The sequence below is a fragment of the Labeo rohita genome, chromosome 13, assembly GCF_022985175.1.
Source record: "Labeo rohita strain BAU-BD-2019 chromosome 13, IGBB_LRoh.1.0, whole genome shotgun sequence".
NCBI classification, from domain to species: Eukaryota; Metazoa; Chordata; class Actinopteri; order Cypriniformes; family Cyprinidae; genus Labeo; species Labeo rohita.
The window spans coordinates 1,186,581-1,210,935 of record NC_066881.1 but is presented as its reverse complement, the minus strand read 5'-3'; the positions used below and the strand labels follow the sequence as shown (position 1 = coordinate 1,210,935).

Here is a 24,355-nt window from a genome sequence, read left to right as displayed (position 1 = left end):
AAGGAGAGGCGTGACCTAAGTGCAGCCATGGTCATGCACACAGTGCACACAAATGCTGTCTCAGTCTGTTTACAGCCCAGGCATGTGAGACAGTGATCGTGACCGTCATTGGGAGTCAGGAAACTACCACACCCAGAAGCACATGGTCGGAAAGTCAGCCTATGAGACACTCTCAATGACCGTGAAAGCTGAGGAAAATTTGCTCTTTAGGCTTTTTGCCCAGGGAAGGACGGTGGCACAGCGTGCAGTACTTCGCTGCATGCCAAAAAAAAAAAAAAAAACATGTTTCTCGCACCCGCAAAATATCCACAGCAGAAATCAGCGTTCTCTTCTTTCTTGAAGGTGAGCTTGAAGTAATTGTCTCCGAAGCAAAAATCTGAATGAGTGGATGCACGGCACCATCTTATATACCCATATGTACGGGGGAGTGGCTTTGCATGCAAATTCCTCTCGCCAGTGTTCTTCTCAAGCTCAGAGATGATTGGGTTCCCAAGCGAGACCCCATGACGTCAGTCGATGTAACGTCGAAAGAGCCTGACTGATAGGGAACTATTTTAAGCAGTTTTGTTTTTATGGATATTTTAATATGTTTATTCCAAAACATAATAATATTGGATGATTTTTAACATAAAAATTAATGTGTATGCCACAAATGGCATTTATAGCCTGTATCTCATATTTCCTTAATGTCTTATACCTTTGACGGTGTTAAACAAGGAGGTACAGAAGTATTGGCTCTTAGTTTCAGTGATCACAGAATTCAAAAATTAACAGTTCAAAATCATCAGTTTCCCCAATATATATCATGTTTGCTGCTGGGTGGCCGTGGTGGATCAGGATACTCACTCACCGACACGGACAACAGTCTCTCCTTCCTCAGCAGACAATTCATGTCGTCATAGCTCCTGAAGCAAACTGTTGCTGTAATGTAGGCCTAATGGTGTGTTTTATACATGCCCATTCTATACATGTAATTCTGTTTATCAGCAAATGGTCGTCATCAATACTTCAGGGTTCTTATGGCAAAGAAAAAAAAATGCTGTTTTAAATGAATAGAAAATAAAATAAAATAAATAATAAATATATGTAAAACTGATTTATTTCCAAGTTCGTCAGTGAATCAATGTATCTGTATTTTTTATTAACATTAATAATAGTATACTGTGAAATAATAAGATTATTTATATTAAATGTGATAGCACTGCTCAATGTTTTCACTAAAAACATGTTATTTTTACCTGGAAGCAAAGTCGCCAGTTATGTGATGTCAACAGCAACATACAACACTTGAAACAAACTGTACATATGTATCTGTGGTCTAATAACATTTTTGTAACGTGCCATTGTGATATGTGTGTTCCTTGATTTCTTGTGTAAATAAATCAAGGTTGACTTGAAGTAAAACACCATGCAATAAATAAATTGCCCAACTGTCACCTGGTTAAAAGTAATACACCGTGGACCTGGATAAACATTAGTTTGACACACATCAAAACTATTATGTAAAGGTTTTCCAACACAGAATTATTTGTATGATTAAATGTGCTGGCCCAAATGTGCTAGTCAATGAATGTATGTTGGAAACTGGCATCATGCACCAGACAATAAGTATCAAATCTCTCTGCTTGACATTACACAACCCTTCCTTTGAATCTAATGCCAAGCAGTGTTTGCTGATCATGGGCTAGCAAAACCAAAGAGCTACCTATAACTTAGCTGTGTGAAAATGCAGTGAACACAATCAACATGTTTTTCAATGACATCATTATGTAACCATGATGCAAAACTGTGCCACTGAGTAGAAAATGGCATTAGTCCCTGTGTGCTGAAGGCCTGTGCTAGCTAGTTTTGTGGAGTACTCCAGCACCTCTTTAATTTGAGCTTGTACCTTTAGAGAGTTCTAGTGATATGGAAAACATTTTGTCTGGTTCCAATGCTTAACAATAGAGATACTATGGCTATCAATGACTACAGACCCTTTAGCACTAATATGTTTCTCTATATGCATTTCTGCAAAACTGAGAAAAAAAAAAAAAAAAAAAAAAAAAAAAATATATATATATATATATATATATGAATCAGTTTCCAGATGAAATGAACACTAGGAGCAGTAAAACTCTGACAACTTTTATTTTTATTTTTTTCTCACTAAGTATGATTTACAGTTACAGAGTTTTGATTAATAAAGCTTCATTTTTACACAGTTAATTATGTTATGACTTTTGTAAAACAATTGTAACATCCTGTGCAATTTGAAAACTGATACTTTTACATTTTGTCCTCACATATACAGCTTCATATGCATGATTTCAAAGTTCAGTAGGTTTGCACTTGTAGAAGAAGAGGAGCTCCAGTAGGAAGTGCAATAATATATCTGCTGAAAATGCATGGCTTTTTTTTTAAATCATTTTTCAAAAGATCACAAGTCGACAAATACATTTCAGCACAAAGTTTTGCATTGGCAACACTGTTTGTTGTGTATGGAACAGAACATGGAGGTGTAACGGAACTGCATCAATGCCAATTGTGTTAAGGTCATCGCACACCAAGTCCGAAATACTTGTCCAAAATTTTTGCATGTTAAAAAATAAATACAATGAACATCACGTTTACACACTGCCTCCAAAACCTTTGTCCATCATAAAAAAAGGACCTTTACACAGTGGAGGTTAAATGTCCACGTCCTGTCAACCTAGGCATGAGTGCCGCCCCCTGTATGTTTTGTTTTAGACCTTTTATTAGTTAAATCGTTTTTGTAAGGAGGTTTATGCTGAAGAAATGTCTTCTAAATCTTTTACATTTTTCATTTGGTAGTCAGATTTACTCCTTAACTACTAACTAGAAGAGTTTTGTTTTATTCAGTTCTTTTACCCCAGTTATAATCATTAAATGATGCATTATTTTGCATTGTTTATTATATGTCGCTCCAGTTCTCTTTAATTTTGAATGAATAGTTTTTCATTTTAGAAATGTTTGGATAATTTACTATGGGGTCACTTTCCCCCAGTTTTTAAAATACACAAGATTGAATTTATAGTTGAAAGGACAGTTTTCTACTACAAAAACTTTTGTGCTAATGGATGTTAATGGTTTCCCAGAGAACCATACACCCTGACAATCAGCAGCACAATATATAAAGTGAGAGTATTTCTTCCATTCAGGTGTGTGAGCCATCTTCGTTGTTTGTGTCAGGCTTTTCAATCTCACACAGAGACACAGAGGAGTTCAAACAATAAAACATAAACCCAAATCCTGCATAAAGAGATTTAGTGAATGTGGAGGTGAATGTGTGTAAGTGTGTGAGCGTGTGTGTGTCAGAGATGCTGTAGAAGGACAGAGTGCCAGCTGAAACGTCCACATACACTCCTACTCTCTTAGAGGAGCCTGAAGGGACACGTATGTCAGTTTCCTTATTATTGTGGCGGACAGTGAATCTGTTATCAGAGCAGATGAGACTCCAGGAGTTTTTATTGAATCCAAATACGCAATCATCACACCCTCCTTTTCTACTGATTGCTTTATACGTTACTGATATAAAAGCATATCCACTCCATTCAGCCTCCCAGTAACAACGTCCAGACAGACTCTCTCTACACAGAACCTGGGGACACTCATCAAATCTCTCTGGATGCTCAGGATATGAATGATCCTCTCTCACACGTGTCACCTTTCTGTTCTCCTCAGACAGAATGAGATGAGCGTGTGCTGTATTAGGATCCATTGTGAGATTACAGGCATCTGAACACAAGAACAGAGACATTTATAATGCAACACCACAATAATCAATAAAGGTAGGTGTGTGTGTGTGTGTGTGTGTGTGTGTTGTGTAGACGTACATTTGCGTAGTCCGGCTGTAATCCTGAACTCTCCTCCATAATCCACACTATAAAACACACACACAAGCAGTTTCTTATTCTAAACTCACATACACAGCAGTGACTTTTCCTTGTCAGGCAAAAGTGTACCAAAACTCAAAGACTTGTAGATTTGAATTTGAGAACTTGCACAATAAATATTCGTACTTACTAGTTGAAATTTACACTTACCGTCCTGATGTAAAAAGCTAAAAGTTTTGTTTTGCACTAGGGGTTGACCGATATGTGTTTTGCAGGGGCCGATGCCGATACCAATTATTACAGATCAAGTAGACCGATAACCAATATTTTGAACTGATATATATGTCTAGTGTAAAAATTTTAATTAATGTCAAAATTAAGAATAACAAGGGCTCTGATGAAAACTGCCTTCTCTGGTGTTAATTGAGTGAACTCCCACACTGCACTTCTTTCTCTTGTCTACCTCTGTGCATCCATCTACAATAAGGGTAATATAAAGAGAGAGTTAAAAGTAGGGCCACTGCATCTCTGCTGACTGTATGCTTCATGATTAAGCCTATGAATACTGTACTACAGCTAAACAGCTTGGGGAAATGTAAGTATTTGGCTTCAGTAATTTACATGTTAGAAATGTATGTGTAATGCCATTACCTCTCGGAATTCCTCTTTTTTTTTTTTTTTTTTTTTTTTTTTGATGACTAAAACATAAATAGTAAAGTTGACTATTCAATTTATCTAATGCACATCAATGGATTAACTTAAAAAAAACAAACCAAAAAAAACAATGTATATAATAAATGTAAATAATTTTATTGTCTTTATAGCTCCATTGATGAAGTTATTAAGAAGACCACTATTTTCATGAAACTATAACAATAATAGTCTATAGTAGGCACACTTAGTTCAATAGTCTATTGCAATTCATAAATGTTGTCATCATTTTGTGCCTATGTGACACTAGAAATTTCAGAATTTTCCAAATGATGTAGGAAAAATAATAGATTAATGTTTGTCAAGAGTAAAATTTAAAAAAATCTAAATCATAAAATGAGTTCTGACCTTTGTCACAAAATACTTTCTTTGTTGCCTTTTTCCCGATCACATTTTAGAAATCATAAGAGACTATATATGTCACGAATCTGGTTGGTGTTCCGCGGTCCGCTCACCACCAGATGTCACTCTCACCCTATCATCACACACTGACTGTTGCATTGCACCCCGGACTACATCTCCCAGTATCCATCGCGCTGACTGCGTCAGCACCCGTGACCAATCAGCAGCTCTATAAAGCCCCGGTCTTTCCCCATGCAAGCCACGGAGTGTTGTTGTGATTATTGTTGTTAGCGTTTTCTAGTTTCCTTGTTCCCTGTGTTTAGTTCCCTCGCCTGGCTTCCCCGTTTTGACCGTTCGCCACCTGCCTACTGGACTCTTGCTTGTTTTATTGGATTATTCTCTACGACTTGCCTGTGATATTCCTGTTTGCTCCTGTTTCGACCCTGCCTGTTCGACCATGTATCTGTCTCATTCCTTTAATAAAAGCTCGCAAGTGGATCCGCTCGCCCCTCGCCTCTCACTCTCCGTTACAATATATCAGTTCAAAACTTAAAATCTCAAAATTCATCTTTTGAAAGGCATTTTAAAATCAGACATGTATTACCATGGAAAATGTACATTAAAATCATATTACAAAATGTTTTCATTGAATTAATTTAGAGTTCAGTGCAATTAAAGGCATAAAACAGTTTCATTTATCTTTTAATCAGATCTTATGTTTTAATCAAATTAGAGTTAAACTCTTTATTTGACAAATAAAGGGGTTTACTATTAAAATTGATTATTATTCTTTTAAACAAAATTCTAATAATTGTTGTAGCAGTAGTATTACATATATTCTACTGCACCAATAGTAATATATCTCTGACAACTTAATTTAAACTAAACAGAACTTATATTTTGATGGGTTGCCATGAGGATCTTTCGAGTTTCTGTGGCCTATTATATGAGTATAAGTGACCATCAGCTCACTTATACTCATATTATACGGTTAGCAAGCGCTTTCGGTGTGAGAGAGTGTTCTGTGTTGATTGGTCGGACTCGTGACTCTCAACTCTCTCAAATTAGATTGGCAGTGGGCGGAGATTGCTCTCGACCACAGAGTGGTGAGTTATGACAGTCTGTATCAGCATCAGAGCCAAATAGCGCACTTCAAAATTAAATTATTTTATCTGCGAATCGGCTTTGAAAATGACTGATACCAATAATCATAAAATGCTTACTATCGGCGCCGATAATCGGACAGGCCGATAATGGGTCGACCCCTATTTTGCACATATACACAATAACCAAAATAATTAATTTGCAACTGATCATTGCAGACAAGTAAACTGTGGCTGTAGCCCAATACGGTTTTTTGTAACCTATACTAGTGTAATAGTTCTGTTGCTCTCAGGGTCTCCTCGAATTTGAAATACAAAAAAAAGTAACTAAAATAAAATGTAACTGGTAGTGCAACTGTATAACTGAAAGAGCATTAGTTCAACATCTTCATTGTTTTGCACATATATACTATATAAATGAGGAAAAACTCAGAGTTGTGTACTTCTGCTGAATAGGAGCAACAACCATCTGATTTGACAAATCATTACTTATTTTTTATTATTATTTTTTTTTTTTTTACAAATTTGCATATTGTAGAAAGCTGACCTTTCAACAGATTTACAGTCTGAGTGAGTTAGCTCTTTTAGTGCATTATGAGTGTGCAATATGATTTTATGTTTTGACCTGTACTGTGCACTTGGAATTTTACACCCTTACTGTTTCAATTGTGTCTTTATGGCTGTCATTTTATGATGCAACATATTCCCATCCTTTATCATAATTTTACAAGTAGTTTTAGACAAAAGTGGCAATGCAGATGCTGGCAACCAAGCATACCTAGACAGATTGCTATCTTGGAATTATAAGCAGACCCTCCAGTTTTTCGCTATTCTGCGATCGCTGAAGCACTGGCACTGATCTGTCATATAGCCTATTAGGGCTTAAACAGATCACAGTCGATCTGTGATACATACACACCAGGTCAAGACCCCACCGTTAGGCATGTGAATCGCAGATTAATTTGCCAATTTACACGTTCAAGCTATTTAAAACCACAAGAAGAAGAAACGAAACAGTGGCACATATTGGCTCATAATGGCCCATATTCCCTCAGAGACGAATCTACTTCAACATGTGCTGATAACGGCATTTAACTGTCTAATAGTCTTAATAATTTTAATTTCAGGCCTATAATCCCCCCTGGTCCGTGAGAATATTTTCAAACCATAACTGGTTCGTGGTGTAAAAAAGGTTGGAGACCCCTGCTGTAAGCCTACTGTAGTTTCTTAAAATTCATCAAACAACAGTAGCAGCAGTACCAGACTACAGAAAATGGCATATACTCCAGTAATTATTTTGGGGAGGAGGACCCACCCACATTCATTTGGCTTCCGACGCCCATGACTGGTCGTCTTACCTTAGATCCGCCCAAATGAGCTATAACAGTCTGATCGCCATTGTTTGGATGCCGGAAGAGGGACGTAGGCAAGAATGGCTCCTAAGCGATTGAGGTGTTCTGTTGCTGGATGTAATAATGAACATAGTAGTCGTCATTTACTCCCGACATCTAAGCCACTGAAGACGCAGTGGATTTTGTTTGTTTGTGAAGGGAATGCACCTCCCGATCTACATAAATGCGTCTATGTTTGCATGAATCATCCGTGATTCAGCTTCGCTTACAGCAGACGTGAGTATAAGGGTTTTTTTCTTCGGAATCTTTGCAATTCCCTTTCCTAATAATGTGCTAGTTAGCAAGTTTCGTAGCTAAATGGGGCTGAAGTAAACAGGCTCGTCACTCCACAGAGAGAAGAGAGGGGCGGGCAGAGCTGAGCTCATTATCGACCAGAACAGGCTGATTTCTGCAGAGCTGATTTTGACAAGGTAAAAAGGGTGTTTTTTACACTACCATTGAGAAATTTTAACCAAACCATGTTATAGACTTTTCATTAAGACCCTAAAGAATCATATCAACTTGTGGAAAATGGGCATCCGATGACCCCTTTAAACTAAGAAGAAACCCAGGAAATCACAATCGCTGCAGCTGACTAAACAGAAGATTTAACTGCTTTCACTGATTAAAGGTAATTAATAAACACACAACTACAACAATATATGGTTTATCTGAGTTCTTCTTCTTATAATTTCTTTTATAATAAAGTATATAATAACGCAATGCCTTCATCACTGCTTAGAATGCTATGAATACTATGCGTTCCCTATTCTATGTAAGAAGCCACATCATCTCACAGAAAGATTTATTTCAAAAACTCGACTGACGTTATGAAGTGAGTTTGGAGTAAAACATGTTATTAAATGTGGTATTTTCACATGCTTTCAGATGTAGCAGCATTTACTACACAGAGCCATAGTTCACTGAGAAGCTACGCAAACAGCTGTCATTATTGAACTCAGCAAGCGTAGCGTCCCTAGGTAGAGTGCCTGCAGCACTTTTAGCCTTAGCAGTGAGAGCTAAGATCAGCTTACAGGCTTTGGATGAGAACTGATAGCGATTCCTCCAAGTGGCAGTGTTCTGCAGGCAGAGATTCACTGCAACTGCACACTCCACCTGGGAAACATCCACATACTCCTTGGCTGCTCTGCAATCAAGGGTTATGAGGAGGGAAGAGCTCAAGAGTGAGTAGGTGGTGTAGGGTGTCTTCCACACTTTGCTGAGTTCTCCATGCACCTCCAGAAAGAAAGGCACTGGGGCAGAACATGGCTGTGAGTCATGTACGGAGCCCAGATACCAGCCTTGAGCACTCGGGGATGGAGGAGCAGTTACCCCCAGTCCAGTGCTCTTGGCAGCCCAGGAAAGCAAAGCAGTCAACTCTGTTGCAGACTCCAAACGAGCTGTTGCTGTTAAAGGGGGCAGATCAGCAGAATCCTCAGCATCAGAAGACAAAAGTCTCTCCTCTTATGTTGCAATTGACGTCTTATCTACCTTTGGAGCCCCAGATGAGATGCTGTGTCTGCCACGGAAAGCCAAATCCGAATAAGTGGATACCTTCTGCCATCTTATATACCCAAATGTACAGGGCTTGGCATGCAAATTCCGCTCAGCATTTCTTGTACTACTCAGAGGAAATTGGGATAAGACCAATCTTCCCTAAACCATATATTATTCGCCTCACTTCCAGCCTGAGACAGGTGGTCTGGTGTCTGTGTCCTGAAATGTGTGGCTCAGTGGGGATGCAGAGAGTTATATCTCAGTTTGGTACAGCCACGTTATTCTCATACTTAGATATGCAGTATAGAATATACTACAAGATTTTGCATTGTTTGTCCACTATAAAATGTTTGAACACGACGATGAACACATGAATGGCTTAACATCTTGCATCTGCATTTGTGCAAGTGAGTTTTGTAACAGGAATATTACAAAAGAAGTAGCAAGTTTTTTAACCATGTTTTCTGTTTGGTTTGGTTCTGGTGGTCTGACACATCAGAGTGTTTTTTGTGATTTGCAATTTTAAATGTGATTTTTAAAATAAAAAAGCACCAGTATACTTCTGTACACTGGATGAAAATATAGATGATTATATGTCTACTTCAAATTTCTTTTGAGAGAAGTCATATTTTTTTCTATTTTTACACAAAATAGGATGAATTGGACATTATCAAGCACTATAAACACATGTAATGTCTGTTTCATTTTTACTGGTAGCTCAAGGGTGCCCTCACGCAATAACTCCACATATGCGTGACAGATGTAATAGAACTTATGATGCTCCAGGAAATCTCTAAAATGAACAAAAGCATCCTGCTATCTGACATTATAACACTATGTTCTCATTTGCTGAACAACAGGTTTAGAAATGCTTCTCATTGCAGGTCATTATTAGGGAAGATGTTAAAGAAGTCCACTTCCAAAACAAAGATTCACATATAATGTAGTCACCCCCTTGTCATCCAAGATGTTCATGTCTTTCTTTCTTCAGTCATAAAGAAATTATGTTTTTTGAGGAAAACATTTCAGCATTTTTCTTCATATAATGGGCTGATATGGTGCCCCGATTTTGAATTCTGGCTCATGACAGTTAGGGTATGTCGAAAATCTCCAATCATATTTTCTCCCTCAACTTCAAAAATCATTTCAAAATCATCCTACATCGCTGCAGAAGTGCCGACCAAGTCTTTGCAAAGTGAACATGAAAAGAAGATCAAATACCATTAACAAAAAAGGTAAAACAGCGATATAGGATGATTTTGAAGTTGAGGGAGAACATGAGATGAGAGTTTTTTGACATACCATAACTGGCATAGACCAGACAAGATGAGCGTTCGACATTAAAAAGTATATAAATTGTATTATTCTTATTAAAATAGCCGATCGTTTCACTAGATAAGACCCTTCTTCCTTGGCTGGGATCGATTACATCCACAACTGGGACCGTTTGAAGCCGCATTTTAACTGCATTTTGGGAGTTCAAAATCAAGGCACCTTATCAGAAGAAAATTTTATATGAAGAAAAATTTTCCTCAAAAAACAATTTCTTTACGACTGAAGAAAGAAAGACATGAACATCTTTGATGACATTGGTGTGAGTACATTATATGTGAATCTTTGTTGTGGAAGTGGACTTCTCCTTTAAGCGTCTGCTGCTCTTTCACGTGGATGTTATAAGCAGGGAGTCGTTTCCTCACTTCAACACATCATAGGCACACGAACAATGCTAATTCAGAAAGAAAAAATGCAGATAAATTATTTAATTGCAAATGTGAAAAAAAAATCCTTATATATATATATATATATATATATATATATATATATATATACTTTTTTTTTTTTTTTTGTTATATTGTTATATTGAGAATTGTGACATCGATAATTTGTAGTACTCAAATTTCTCAAATTCAAATTGAAAGCCCTCAGGTTTTGCTACTCTTTTACCTTCATACTTCCTAAACATACTTGAGTTTCTCCAGTGTGTAGTTTGGATGATTGCTTGTATACTCCCGATGGCTGACTCCTGATTCTCCTGGGTGATTGTAGCTTAGATCCAGCACTTTCAGGTGTGAAGGGTTTGATCTCAGAACCGACAAGGCATAAGAGCAGCCTTCCTCTGTTACCTGACAGCCAGACAATCTACAAACACACAGCAACAGATCACATGGCATTACTTTATCAGCTGGACATGAACTAAACTACTGGTATTAGCATTATTGGCCATTAAAGAAATATCAATATTCATAAACAAATAATTAAAAAAACCAAACTTATGTTTTAAAAGACTGAAGCAAATACAGCAACAAGGTTCTGCTGACTGCTGAAAAATCCAGCATTGCTGGTAACAAGTATGTTTTGTATGGTAAGATTAGCATGGGATGCAGGTGGGCTGGTGGGCCAGCATATGGTATCTATTGGATGCTGGTATCATCCAATTACAATGAATAGATCGATGAGTTCCTCAACTGTAAGTTGCTTTCGATAAATGAATGTAAATGCAATCATATCAGGAAGATAACAGCAAAACTAAATGTATTTGAACAAAGCAAACTGTAATCTGTAACATTACGTTTCTAAAAGTATATTTGGATGGTAATCTCATAGGGTAATCTTCAGCATTTACAAGTAGTTTATTTTCATTTTGCTGTTGTTAACTTCCACCACCCACATAAAAATTCCTGTAACTACTGTTTGTTCATGTTGAACATGTGACTGACCATGTGACCAAGTATTTAAGATTACACCTACCTCTTCCACAGTGAATACATTTTTTCACTTTTTTCTTTCTTTCTTATTTTCTGAAGTCCCCATGAGAAACCAGTATTGCCTGAATTGGGCTTATATGTGTATTAATTAAAAAAAAAAAAAAAATCTAAATAATTTAAAGAAATTATTTCATAAAATGTCATACTTTTTTCTAATGTGCATTTATTTGCAGTCGATAAATCAAGGGCAGGACTAAAGTGACATGTTTGATGAGAGTAAATCTTTATTTGTGTTCTTAAATACCTTAATATGTTCAGTTGACAGTGTGACCTCTTCAGTCCAGCAAAGAGGTGCTTCACACCTGAATCCAGCAGGTCATTGTTACTCAGGTCCAGCTCTTTCAGACTGCAGTTTGATGATTGCAGAGCTGAAGACAAACTTTCACAACACTGACCAGTGAGATTACAGAGGACCAATCTAAAGAGAACAATAAAGAAGAGAGTAATTCATTTCAGTAATTGAGTAATTGATTTTAATTCTGGAATTGGATATGTAAGGTTAGGGATTGGATACTTGTTATAAAACAAAAATTTTAATTCAGCTTATTGTTTCCTGTTAAAGTAGAAGTCCACTTCCAGAACAACAATTCACAAATAATGTACTCACCCCCTTGTCATCCAAGATGTTCATGTCTTTCTGTCTTGAGTCGTAAAGAAATGATGGTTTTTGAGGAAAGCGTTTCAGGATTTTTCTTTATATAATGGACTTCATTGGTGCCCCAATTTTGAACTTCCAAAATGTAGTTTAAATGCAGCTTCAGAGGGCTCTAAATGATCCCAGCCAAGGAAAAAGGGTCTTATCTACCGAAACGGAAAATAAAAATTTGTATACTTTTTAAGCACAAAAGCTCGTGTAGCACAGGTTCTGGGACGTGCGTTCACCTACTATTGAATCATGTCGAAAGGTCACGCCGAACGTAGGCGGAACTACAGACCCAGTGTTTACAAAGCAAACGCGTAAAGACTAACGGTGCTTTTCCACTACAGCGTCAAATCCACGCTCAGTTTAATGGTGATTCACAAACTAAACACTTATATAATGCATATAATGAAAGCATGCAAAGTGCATTTACTTTTGCATGACTTTTTCAATGATATGTGATTTCATCTTAGCAATCCACCAGTTCCGCAAACACTTGGAAGCATATGTCAAAATCTACTTTTCACAGCGATTGGTTGACGCCTGGCGTTTTGTGCTTGAGATTTGCACAAAGATTAGGAATGCCCACCCTTTTTCGGTTTTTCGCCATACTCTACCTTTTTTAGCCAGAGCACACAGACGATGAACTTAGACTTGATTTGTAGTAGTGATGGGAAGTTCGGATCATATTACCGACTCGGACCTTTGAGTTCAGCAAAATGAACGAATCTTTTTTCAAGTCATTTTTTTCATTTTAGCAAAATAGATTTAAAATGTTACGTGTTTTCCTTTCCTTTCCTTTTCCTTTCCTAACACATCTACTGCTTACACAAACTTTGATTACACTTCAAACAAGACAAAACTATAATGCTATAAGAAACAGAAAAGATTAATTAATTGTTTACTTGCTCACCTCACCTCTTATCTGACAAGTTTTCGGGTTTGAGTCATTTGTTCATCATGTGACAGCCCCATAAGCTCAACTAATGCAGTGTGAGCCGGAAAAAGAATTGATTAGTTCATCTCTTGAGTCGTTTGTTCATCGCGTGACAGCCCCATAAGATGAACGACTCGAAAAACCCGAAGACTCAAAACAGGTGAACTAATTAAAACAGAACCTAATAGGATGTTGCGCATGCGCGACTGAACGAATCTTCCTGACTTGTTCTTCCCGAGTCACATTAAAGATTCGTTCAAAATGAAAGAATCGTTCAAGAACGACCCATCACTAATTCATAGCATCGTGAACGCGAATCCCAGAGCCTGTGCTACACAAGCTTTTGTGCTTAAAAAAGTATACAAATTTGTATTTTTTGTAAAAAAATGACAGATCGTTTTGCTAGATAAGACCCTTCTTCCTCGGCTGGGATCATTCAGAGCTCTTTGAAGCTGCATTTAAACTACATTTTAGAAGTTCAAAATTGGGCCACCAATCAAGTCCATTATATGAAGAAAAATCCTGAAATGCTTTCCTCAAAAACCATAATTTCTTTACCACTGAAGACGGAAAGACATGAATATCTTGGATGACAATGGGGTAAGTAAATTAAAAAATGGAACTGCCAGAAGCATTTATATAGTATTCAAATGAAGCTGAAGCTGGCCATGGCTACAGCACCGAACATCACAATATTTTCTCCTGTCGCTGAGTTCTTCTTGTGTAACAGAGGAGTTCTGCACTACGACTTGACAGGGCACTTATTTTGAGATTGAGATGATGCACCTCCATTTTTTTTGCATCTATTTTGAAAGTCTTATCAAAAAAATGGGTACATCTCACTACTCAACCAAAACAACCCATGCAGATATGTTGGACACACAAATAAGTCCTTTGCAATTTATGTATTACTATTATTTTATTTTATTTATTTATTTTATTTTTTTTTCATTATTTGGTTTCATCCAACGAACACTGTGTATTAAAATAGTTCTGCATACACACAGCTCTTAAAAGGAAGGTCTAATTCTGATTTATTTATACTGTTAAAAAGTTAAATTCTCATACCTAACATGGCCAAAGTTCCATGTAAAGCAATATTAAAGGTGCACTAAGCAATTTTTGAAAAATACCTTTAACCGCAGTGTCGGACCAGGTCCCAAAACACACTTCTAGCCAATCAGCAGTAAGGGGCGTAACTTCTAATGATAGAGAAAATTTAGAGAATAGAGAACAGAGAGAATCAATTTCAGTGCACAGGACAGATATTAGCAGATTGACTATAGATAGAGATAACTGGAAGATAAAAAAGCGGAAACTATTGGAAGAACAAAACATTAAAAAGAAGGTTTATGATCTGGCAAGAGGTAGGCCATGTGTAAATACAGAAGCAGCTTTTTAGCAATGAAGAGAACTCAAAGAGTGAGAAGGGCTCAAAACGGATGCCGAGATTGCATTGTTTCTTATTGATAGGTGAGTAGCATTAATTTTGTATTGTTTCAGACAACTTGTCTGTGTTGGCTTTTGTTTGAATATGCTTTTGTGTCATCTTCGCTTGTTTCTGTGATCGCTGTTATGTCAGGGTTGTGTAGATATGGGACGTACGTGTGGGCCTATCAAAATAGGGTCGAGGTCCTGTTGGGCAATGGGCGTATTTGTTTTGATGCTTTCAAATATCAACATCGTTTGGCAAAAATCACTTAGTGCACCTTTAAATGTGTGTTCTGAGTTTGTCAAACCACAGAAAAACGTGTTATTAACCAACCACCCGAATTTGAATGATCAAACCCCTTGGCAAGTTAATAAAATAAGGTAACAAAATCTTGAAAAATAAGCAGTATTCTCTGCTCTCAAATGCTGATGGCGTGTCTGCTGTCGCCATTGAAACAGAAAGAGATTTGAAAGCATATGGAGCCATCTGCTCTCTATAACTTTCACTGTTCTTTGACACATATCAATTGATCTGTGCAGTCAGTGCTGATTCAATTCGAACCTGCTTCTTATATAGTGTTATGGAAGGGGCCGTGCTCAGTGACTCCTATTGGTCATCGAGTCATGATTTTAACCCTGCCCAGAAAATGAAATCATGAAAAACATTTTAATGATCCAACTTCACAATTAAGTACTACATAGTTCACAGTCTTTGTAGCATGTTTCAACACTGCATTTATCATGTCTTTAGAAACAATTCTCAGAATTTACCTTACATAGCCTTTAAGGAAACAGTGGATACAATTTGTTTATCCGAGGCAGCAACGGAGTTGTGCAAGTGTGTTTGTTTGTTCAATGATGAATGTTTTATAAACAAGCCAAATTAATACAATTTTATCTAAAGTTTTTGTTCATGTTTCATTTATGTCGATTTCGCAGCTTGCAGACGATCATTACGTAAAAGCTAAACATGCTTGTGATTACTTAGCTCCCCCCACGGCACACTTCCAGGAGCTCAACTGTTTTTGGAGATTAGTGGTGCAGCTGTATCTGTCTTTTATAAATCTTTTAAAACTAAAGACTATTTAGAGATTTGAAGAATGCAGTACTACTTTAGAAGTACCCAATATTAACATGAGACTGGCACAAACTGTGTGTGATATGTCCCCCTTAAACAAACCCAACTTTTATGTAGCCTAATGCTGATTTTTGTTTATGGTATTTAACAAAATTACTGATTAACCCCTGTAAATGTTGAAAACAGCTTATGTCCCCATGAAAAATAATTACTATCCAAATCTGACTTATGTCTTATTGGTATAATTCTTCAATTCTTCAACTTTATACTTAGAACAAGTGAAAAATCTTTGAGAATTGATATTAAAATCTGATTTCTCCAAAACAGCTATTCATACCCATATTTAAACATAATAAATGTGCAAATCAAACCTCAGTATGTTTAGTTGACAGTGCAAACTCTTCAGTCCATCACAGAGAAGCTTCACTCCTGCATCCCGCAGATCATTGTTACTCAGATCCAGCTCTGTCAGACAGGAGTTTAATGATTGTAGAGCTGAAGACAAACTTTCACAATGCTGAAGAGAAAGACCACATCCAGCAAGTCTGTAACAGAAAATAACAGAAAAAGTGCAGTGTGAAGATGGATGTCATATTTTCTGTCGTGAGAATGCCAAATCTTTAATTGAACACATATCTAATATCCAGTGTGACAAGAAGGTCTTTGAACACAGATCATTTTCAGTCCAGTAGCCATCTAAAAACCCTACCAAACGCACAAGTTGTGGACATGAAAATTCCTCATCCTCTTCAATGCTGCCATTTACTCATCTGACACAGGCCAGAGGTGTGCACTGTTTTAGGGTGTTTTCACACCTAGTTCGTTTGAGCCCTCAAAGCGATTCCGGGGTGAAATGTAAAAGTATGTGTAGTGTGAGAGTCAATGTAATGCAAAGGCGACCCCTGGTGGCGAGCGGACGAAAGACCACGGACAGGATTCTTGACATAAAGTAGTGCCGCAGGATCGATTTGAAGCACTGATTTGAAGTAATTATTAAATGTGAGGGGACCTTAGGAATGTTTTCATAAAAACTCAGGCCCCAGCTTCTGACCTTTGTTTAAAAAAAATAAAAACTGTTTTGCTATTTCCCTGTCTTAAGTTTTTTTGTTTGTTTGTTTCTTTTGTTTGTTTCTTTTTTTCAAAAGAAAAAGTTTTTTTAATATAAGTAACACTTTGTTTGTGATATACAGATACTAGCTTTGAATTCTGAATGTGTTGTAAATATCTTTTACACAATTTTTTTTTTTCACATTTGTGGTCTATAAATAAAAACAGGTTTGTAATTTTATATATTAATCAGACTAAGTCACAATTACTGACAAATCTCTTTCTTATGTCAGTGGTTCCTAACACTGGTCCTGGAGTACCCCCAACAGTACACATTTTGAATGTAACTCTTATCATGAGTTTCTACTAATGATTACAACGTGTGCAGAGTTGATGGTATTCCAGGACTGGGGATGGGAGGCATTGCTTTATGTGATAACATGAATACTCACAGAACTTTCTTGCAGTTGATCACAGCTGGTATCAGTCTCCATCTACCCTCATCTGATGTGTTGTATTTCATAGGATCAAACTCATCCAGCACCTCATCTGACATCTGAATCATGTAGGCGATTGTTGAGCAGTGAGCAGGAGAGAGTTTCTTTTCTGAGTGTTCGTCTGAATTCACAAACTCCTGAATCTCTCTGGACAAAGCCTGATCTTTCACTTCCAGCAGACAGAGGAACAGACTGATAGACCTGTCTGCTGAGAGACATTTGTAATGCTCTTTAAATTGATTGCTGGATCTGTCATCACAATAATCCGAATTATAATCATAGCTGGTATCATTGTCACTCTTGATTGTGTCTTTGATGTACTTAATGATTTTGTTGATGGTCTCTGAACTGTTCTCTGTGTGTGTCAGTAGATTTTGTAAGAGTGTCTGATTGGACTCAAGTGAGACCCCTAGCAGGAACCGCAGAAAAAGATCCAGGTGTCCTTTTTCACTCTCAAGGGTTTTATTAACTGCTGATCTTAGTAGCACATACAGAGGATTTCCCCTAGACCTTTCCCACATATATTGATAATATTCATATTCTCTGTCCTGGAACAGCTGCAATGGCTCCATGTTGTTCATCAGATAGGAGTAAAACACATATAATGCTGCAAGAAACTCCTGAAAGCTCAGATGTGTGAAGCAGTAGACCTTCCTCTGATTAATCACTGATTCCTCCTTAAAGATCTCAGTGCAAATCCCATAATACACTGAGGCATTAGCGATGTCACTCTCTCTCAGGTCCTCTTCATAGAACATCACATTGCCCTTCATCAGTTGTTCGAAAGCCAGTTCAGAAAGTTTTACAATCACATCTTTGTCAGACTGCTGAATTTTCTCTGGATCTCTGTCTTCATACTTCTGATTCCTCATTCTTATCTGAATGAGCAGGAAGTGGATGTACATTTCAGTCAGAGATTGAGGGATTTCTGTACTGTCATCTTCTTTCAGGAGCTTTTGAAGCACAGTGGCTGATATCCAGCAGAAGATGGGTATGTGGCACATGATGTGGAGGCTTCTCACTCTTTTAATGTGAGAAATGATTCTGCTGGCTTGATGCTCATCACTGATTCTTTTCCTGAAATATTCTTCCTTCTGTGGCTCATCGAATCCCTGTATCTCTGTCACACGATTGATATATCTGGAGGGGATCTGACTGGCTGCTGCTGGTCTGGAGGTGATCCAGATGAAAGCCGTGGGGAGCAGCTCTCCTTTCATGAGGTTTGACATCAACACACCCACCGATGAAGTCTCAGTCAAATCTGAAACTTTTTCACTGTCTGAAAACATCAGCGTTATTCTGCTTTCATCCAGACCATCAAAGATAAATACAACTTTACACTCCTCATAAATCTTTGAGTCCAGATCTTGAATTTCAGGATGAAAGTCCAGCAGAAGTCTGTGAAGACTGTACTGATGATCTCGGATCAAGTTCAGCTCTCGAAATGGAAGTACAAACATGAAATCTACATCCTGATTGGCTTTTCCCTCGGCCCAGTCCAGAATGAACTTCTGCACAGAAACAGTTTTTCCAATTCCAGCGATGCCTTTAGTAAGAACTGCCTTTATTTTGTTTTCTTTTTCCTCACATCTTGGTTCACTTAAGGGTTTAAAAATATCATTGCAGTAGAGTGGAGTATTAGGTGAGAATTTTGTTCTGGGATTTGTCTCCATCTGTAAAATTTCATGTTCCTCATTCACCCTTTTACTCTCTCCATTTACGATGTAGAGCTGTGTGTAGATCCTGTTCAGAAGGGTTTGATTTTCTTGTACTTTGATTCCTTCAAACAACCTTTCATACTTATTCTTCATGTTGTTTTTGTGGTGATCTTTGACTCTCTGTAGCTCATCATCTACTGAATGGTATGATTCCTGCCGCAGATCTCCAGTCTCTCTGCAGTTCAGCCAATCATCTCTACACTCACAGCAGGGGGCAAGAAGAGCAACACAAAAAATGAATGAGGGCACAAGCAACAGATTCTCAGACTACAGCCAGGTGTGACATTTGAGAAGAAAAAAATAAAAAACAGTTGAGCCACAATGGCACAATTTTTTGCTTTAATACTGGTCCATGCTATTTGTAATGAAGAAACTATCCTAGATCAGCTAGAACTTTATTCTTCAAGTGACACTTAAAACATCTGAGCCTCCCATTCTCTGAGCTCTAAAACACTTTGTGTGTAGAAATTGATTTGGTGGAAAAAAAAGAGACGAAGAAGAAGAAAGCCAAAACATTATTTTATCAAGGGAAAATTACAATTTTTACCTGGGAAAATTATGTTTAATATCCCAATGTTTGCATGCTCAAGACTCAAGAACTATTAAAGATATCTTAATATTGGGATATTATTATGGCTCCATGAGTACAATGTTAAATTGTGTACATTTTCAGTGTCTATGAAAATAGTTGCACAGAGCAAATCTGAGTGCCAAGTTTGTTTGTATGTCTGTAACTCAATAAGTTTTAAAGACATCTTAATATAATTTTAGATTCTAGTTCTTAGCAATTTTTTCTTTTTAGTATCTTCATTTTTATATGGTTCAATCCCAGAGATATAGGGATCCCAATATAATTCCATGTCAATTTTTTTTTTATTTTACTAGGGCTGGACGATTTTAGCAATTAATACAAATGTTTTTTTGTTTTTTTAAAGGAACACAGTCTTTATTAGTACAAAATAGTTTGGACAAAAAAGAAATTAATAAACATAGTCGTAGAATGTTAAAAGCACAAAAGTAAAGATCGGGTTTAATAGACACTGTATAAGCCTGCTAATGTATCTAATAAATGACGTCAAGGTATTCCATAAAATGGGGCCAGGGACTGCAAGGCTCAATCACCCCTCCACTTCAGTCTAGATCTAGGAATATAGTAGATGACTAGTTTGAGATCTAAGCAGTCTGAATGGTTTGTGTACGGTTTGTGTGGGTACTGAACCGTGGATGTCATACTGAATGGTTCGATATTATACTGAGAATTGTGACATCCCTAGACAGGCATGATATGGTCCCATTTGCAGCTGTCCATGGGTAAACAAGCATGTTTGTGGGATGGTGACAGGCTAAAAGTTGCTGGTATTTTTTTTGCTTCCTGTTAATTATCACCCACTACTGGTCTTATACTTTTGGTCATTTTGAATTTGAATTGTCTTAACTTTTTAAATTGACTTCTAAAACTGAATTGGTATGTAGTTTTTGTTTGTTTGTTTGTTTGTTTGTTTTTAATTTTATATTCTTTTTTGTACCTATAGGATATGTTCAAAACAAGTTTGCACATTATTTGCCTTAATATTTCATGCATCTTTTCTGTCATTTGTTTTATGTTATTATCATGTCAAAGTTTATATGTGCTGCACATGGAATATAACTTTCTTTAGCCAGACGGATAATAAACAGAATGTTACCTGAATCATGTTGTAGTTACATTATTAAGGTGAAAAAGTTCATTGTTATTATTTATTTATTTATTTACTTGTTTGTTTGTCATATTGCCCAGCCTTAAACTTTACCAATTTTAAAGGTTGAAAATTTTACATGCTTTAGATTCTGGTTTCGCAGGAACTTTTTTGAAATATGAATTTTTAAGGCCCTGTATAGTGCAGTCCCAGAGATATAGGTTAATGTCTTAATTGTTGAGTTCTACCCATTTTGATTGGTCAAAAACTATGTGTGGTTTTGTGTAAAGACCATTAAATGTATGAAGTACTATCAGTAATTCTGTTAAATATACCTTAGTCGTGGATACTACTTGATCTATGACACTATATTTCAAATATAGAATCTTATGAATACACTACTGAGAGCAAGTTAATGTGCCTAAAATTGACCATTTCACTGTGTTTTGGCACACAGGTATGTTCTGTGCAAATGGGGAAACAAGAAAATATTTCTAGTTTCAACATTTTGTTATTCCATTACTCTTTAAAAGAACAACAAATTCTAGCAAAGTATGCAAGGTGACTCACATTTAGGGCATTTAATAATTATATACTGGTACAGTAATTGTCTTACCTGTGGTTAAAGGGCAGTGTTTTATCACTGAATGCAGTGGGTACTCCCATGGATGCATTACTCTTCAGAGACACACGGCTGGGCTCTGGAGATGCTGCTCTCTGGTTCTGGCAATGAACAACATCTCCATCCTCTCTCTCCTCATAGAGGCTCATTTTAGAGGCAGCATTCTTCAGCATTCTTCAATTTCTTTATTTAGACTGCATCTAAAAGTGGACCAAATCAGATTATTTTGCTCATATGTGTTTCTGTGTTCTTTCTTTCTTCCTTTCTTTTTTTCATTACAGTGTGAACAACACCAAGCATAAGGTATCTGGCCTTTTCAGTTCTGTTTTGAGCCACTTCCATATAGTCTTAAATCAGATACAAGTCTGATGTTTTGCATTGCGTCTTCTGTCTGAACGATCAGAGTGGAATACATGCGACTTTATCACTCCATGTTTGCTTAACATAAACGTGTTCTTTGTTACTGTTCTTTTGTGCATGTCCGATAAATGTGATCTGATATTGGCCACATTTCTATAATAATGTGGATCAGAGTAATAATTCTGATTTGAGTAGGCTTGCATCATGAATGCACCCTATGTCTCCATGAAGATTTAAGCTCTAGAAACCGTTGAATATGTCCTAAGGAAAAAGGAAGAAAATGTGAACTATTGTTTAGTTGTTTCAATGTTTTTTTGTTTTATTTTATGTTTATTTATCTATTTATTTTTTATGTTTTTTATTTTTTTTTATTATTATTTTTTTATCTGTTTGTCTCCCTTTAGAGCTCTGTTTTAATGTATAATATTGCTTTGATATTTTGTGTATCTGGATTTACTTGTTAATATTTTTGTACTGTTCAATCTTTTTTCTTGAATAATATATATATATATATATATATATATATATATATATATATATATATATATATATATATATAAAAAAAAAAAAAAAAAAAAAAAAGAAGATTTAAGCTCTGCATATGGAGATAAAATGACACACTAACTAAACTGTCATCTTTGGAAATCGAAAAATATATAAGATATATAAAAATTCTGGACTTCACCTGAGACTATAGTTTCAGCTTCCAATAAACAAATAAGATGCGTTAAACACTAGTCAGCCGCTTACGGGCCTTTCAGTCAGGGTGCACCGTTCCTATCGATATTTTTTTACTGCAGTGTTCTCCGTTTTAATAACTGAGATTATCATAGTGCCTATTGCAAATACGATATATGAAGCTCGTTAACTTACCTCGAGGATTTCAGTGTTTTTGCTGGACGACACTTCCGCTTTCGGTTCGTTCAGCTGAAATGATGTGTGAATTTGACGATTTATCTGTTCCCTGTAAATCCTCCTGCAGAGGGAGTTGGAGAGTCACCACCAGTATTTTTATTTGTCTTAGTGGAGATATTTATGCTCGTTTCAAATTTTAAAAATACAAAGAACTGATGTGTTAACTATATATTGAGCAGCAGCATGATGAACATTATTAATCCAATAGACTAGATATCAGTGTAATGTTAGAAATCTGATCACAATTAATGGTTTATCATTGCACACCTCTAATATTTTTTACTGGGGTTTAGATTTTTTGCAGGAAACTTTCTGTCTTTGATAGAAACTGTGAGATTTGATGCAGATGTCTGTGTACTGTCTATAAACCAAAAGTGATCAAATAATTAGATATATAGTTGACTTCAAACTCTTTCAGGTGAAGTTGCTGTGCAGCTGCCTCAAAGCAGATACTGTAGCGATGTGCATTAATTGAGCAGATACACAGTTTGATCACTCATATTCAGTGTTTTATTTTATTTTATTTTATTTTATTTTATTTTATTTACTGCATTGAATAAGGGGGTCTCACCTTAACCCCTGCAAGGTCTTGTTTTGGGTCTTACAGAGATTACCACTATTCTATTGACAATACCTGACTTGAGTTCCCAGGAATACACTGGTTCCATAATAATAATAATAATAATAATAATAATAATAATCATGTGGCAGAATTGTCAAAACAACCTCTTTACTTTAGCCTGATTCACAACGGTAAGCTTGTGATAACATTTTCTAATTTGAGTGGTACTGTTAGGTTTTCACGAGAAACACAAGCATGTCACCGCTCATCTTTGCGTCATTATGTCACATCTGTAAACATAAAGAAGGAGTCCCAGCTAGTAGGCTATATCGCATGTGAGGATGCTGCAGGTGGCAGATAATTTCTCACAGCAGCTGGAATAATTAAACTCAACAGAGAACTGTAAATTTGTAACACATGCCTTGGTAGGCGAAACAAAGGAATTTCCTGTGTGGAGAATAAATGCTTATGTGGAAGAAAGCATCTTTCAGATTGATGGATATGAACCAATCCCTAATAGCACACGTACATCTTGGAGATGTCTATTTGATGTCTGCATTTACATCTGCAAGACATCTGCAAGATGTAGTTTGCTCATCTGCAATACGTCTATTGGATGTTTCATATCAGATGTCAAATAGATGTCTATTAGATGTCTTTAAGATGTTTATGATTTAGAATGTATGTAAAACTGACATCTTACAGATGTCTGCCAGATGTTTGTACACAGCAGATGCTTTCCAGATCAAGAGATCTTTAACAGACATCTTGCAGATGTACGTGTGCTATCTGGGATCGTTCTGATTTACTGAACACAAGAGAGACCCGTGTGTTAACATTCAGAAATTGTATGCATTCTTAAATGTTTGTTCAACAAACTGAGTTCTGAGTTCCAAGATGGGACAGAGAGAACAGTCCTTCTTTGGAACTAGGAAATAACGCAAGTAAAACCCCTGACTGCGTAAGTGAGGAGGCACCACTCGAACCGCTCCTTTCACAAGGAGGGAGGAGATTTCGTCTTTCAGAATGTGAACAGAGCTCTCTTCTGTATAAGAAGAGGTAACCCCGTTGAAATACGGGAGTCTTTTAGCAAGCTGAAATCTGTACCCCTTTGTTATTGTGTGAATCACCCACTCGGGAGCCAACACAGACATCTAAGCTGTTACATGATTCGCTAGAGTCACTATTAATCTTAGAACTGCTTAGAGCTGCCAATTTGGCCTGTTT

The 24,355-nt window shown here is 36.7% G+C and overlaps 1 protein-coding gene across 1 annotated transcript; it reads right to left on the bottom strand.

Annotated features, from left to right (window-relative positions):
- Positions 1-2,111: 2,111 nt before the first annotated feature.
- On the bottom strand, positions 2,112-22,628 carry LOC127175230 (NACHT, LRR and PYD domains-containing protein 3). Its single transcript, XM_051126172.1, has 8 exons — positions 22,525-22,628; positions 21,286-21,491; positions 17,231-19,189; positions 16,103-16,276; positions 11,890-12,063; positions 10,846-11,019; positions 3,837-3,883; positions 2,112-3,738 (listed from the first exon to the last, which is right to left on the bottom strand). Exons 2-8 carry the CDS (start codon positions 21,462-21,464, stop codon positions 3,158-3,160), a joined length of 3,288 nt encoding a protein of 1,095 aa, XP_050982129.1. The 5' UTR covers positions 21,465-21,491; positions 22,525-22,628; the 3' UTR covers positions 2,112-3,157.
- Between the last annotated feature and the right edge of the window lie 1,727 nt (positions 22,629-24,355).

Excerpts from the sequence above, each read along its gene's own strand:
- LOC127175230 (XM_051126172.1), bottom strand. The coding sequence starts at position 21,464 with ATGCTGAAGAATGCTGCCTCTAAAATGAGCCTCTATGAGGAGAGAGAG. Across the intron at positions 16,277-17,230 it reads ATCAACTGCAAGAAAGTTCT|ACTTGCTGGATGTGGTCTTT; the intron begins GTGAGTATTCAT and ends TTTCTGTTACAG. Across the intron at positions 3,739-3,836 it reads TACAGCCGGACTACGCAAAT|ATGCCTGTAATCTCACAATG; the intron begins GTACGTCTACAC and ends TCTTGTGTTCAG.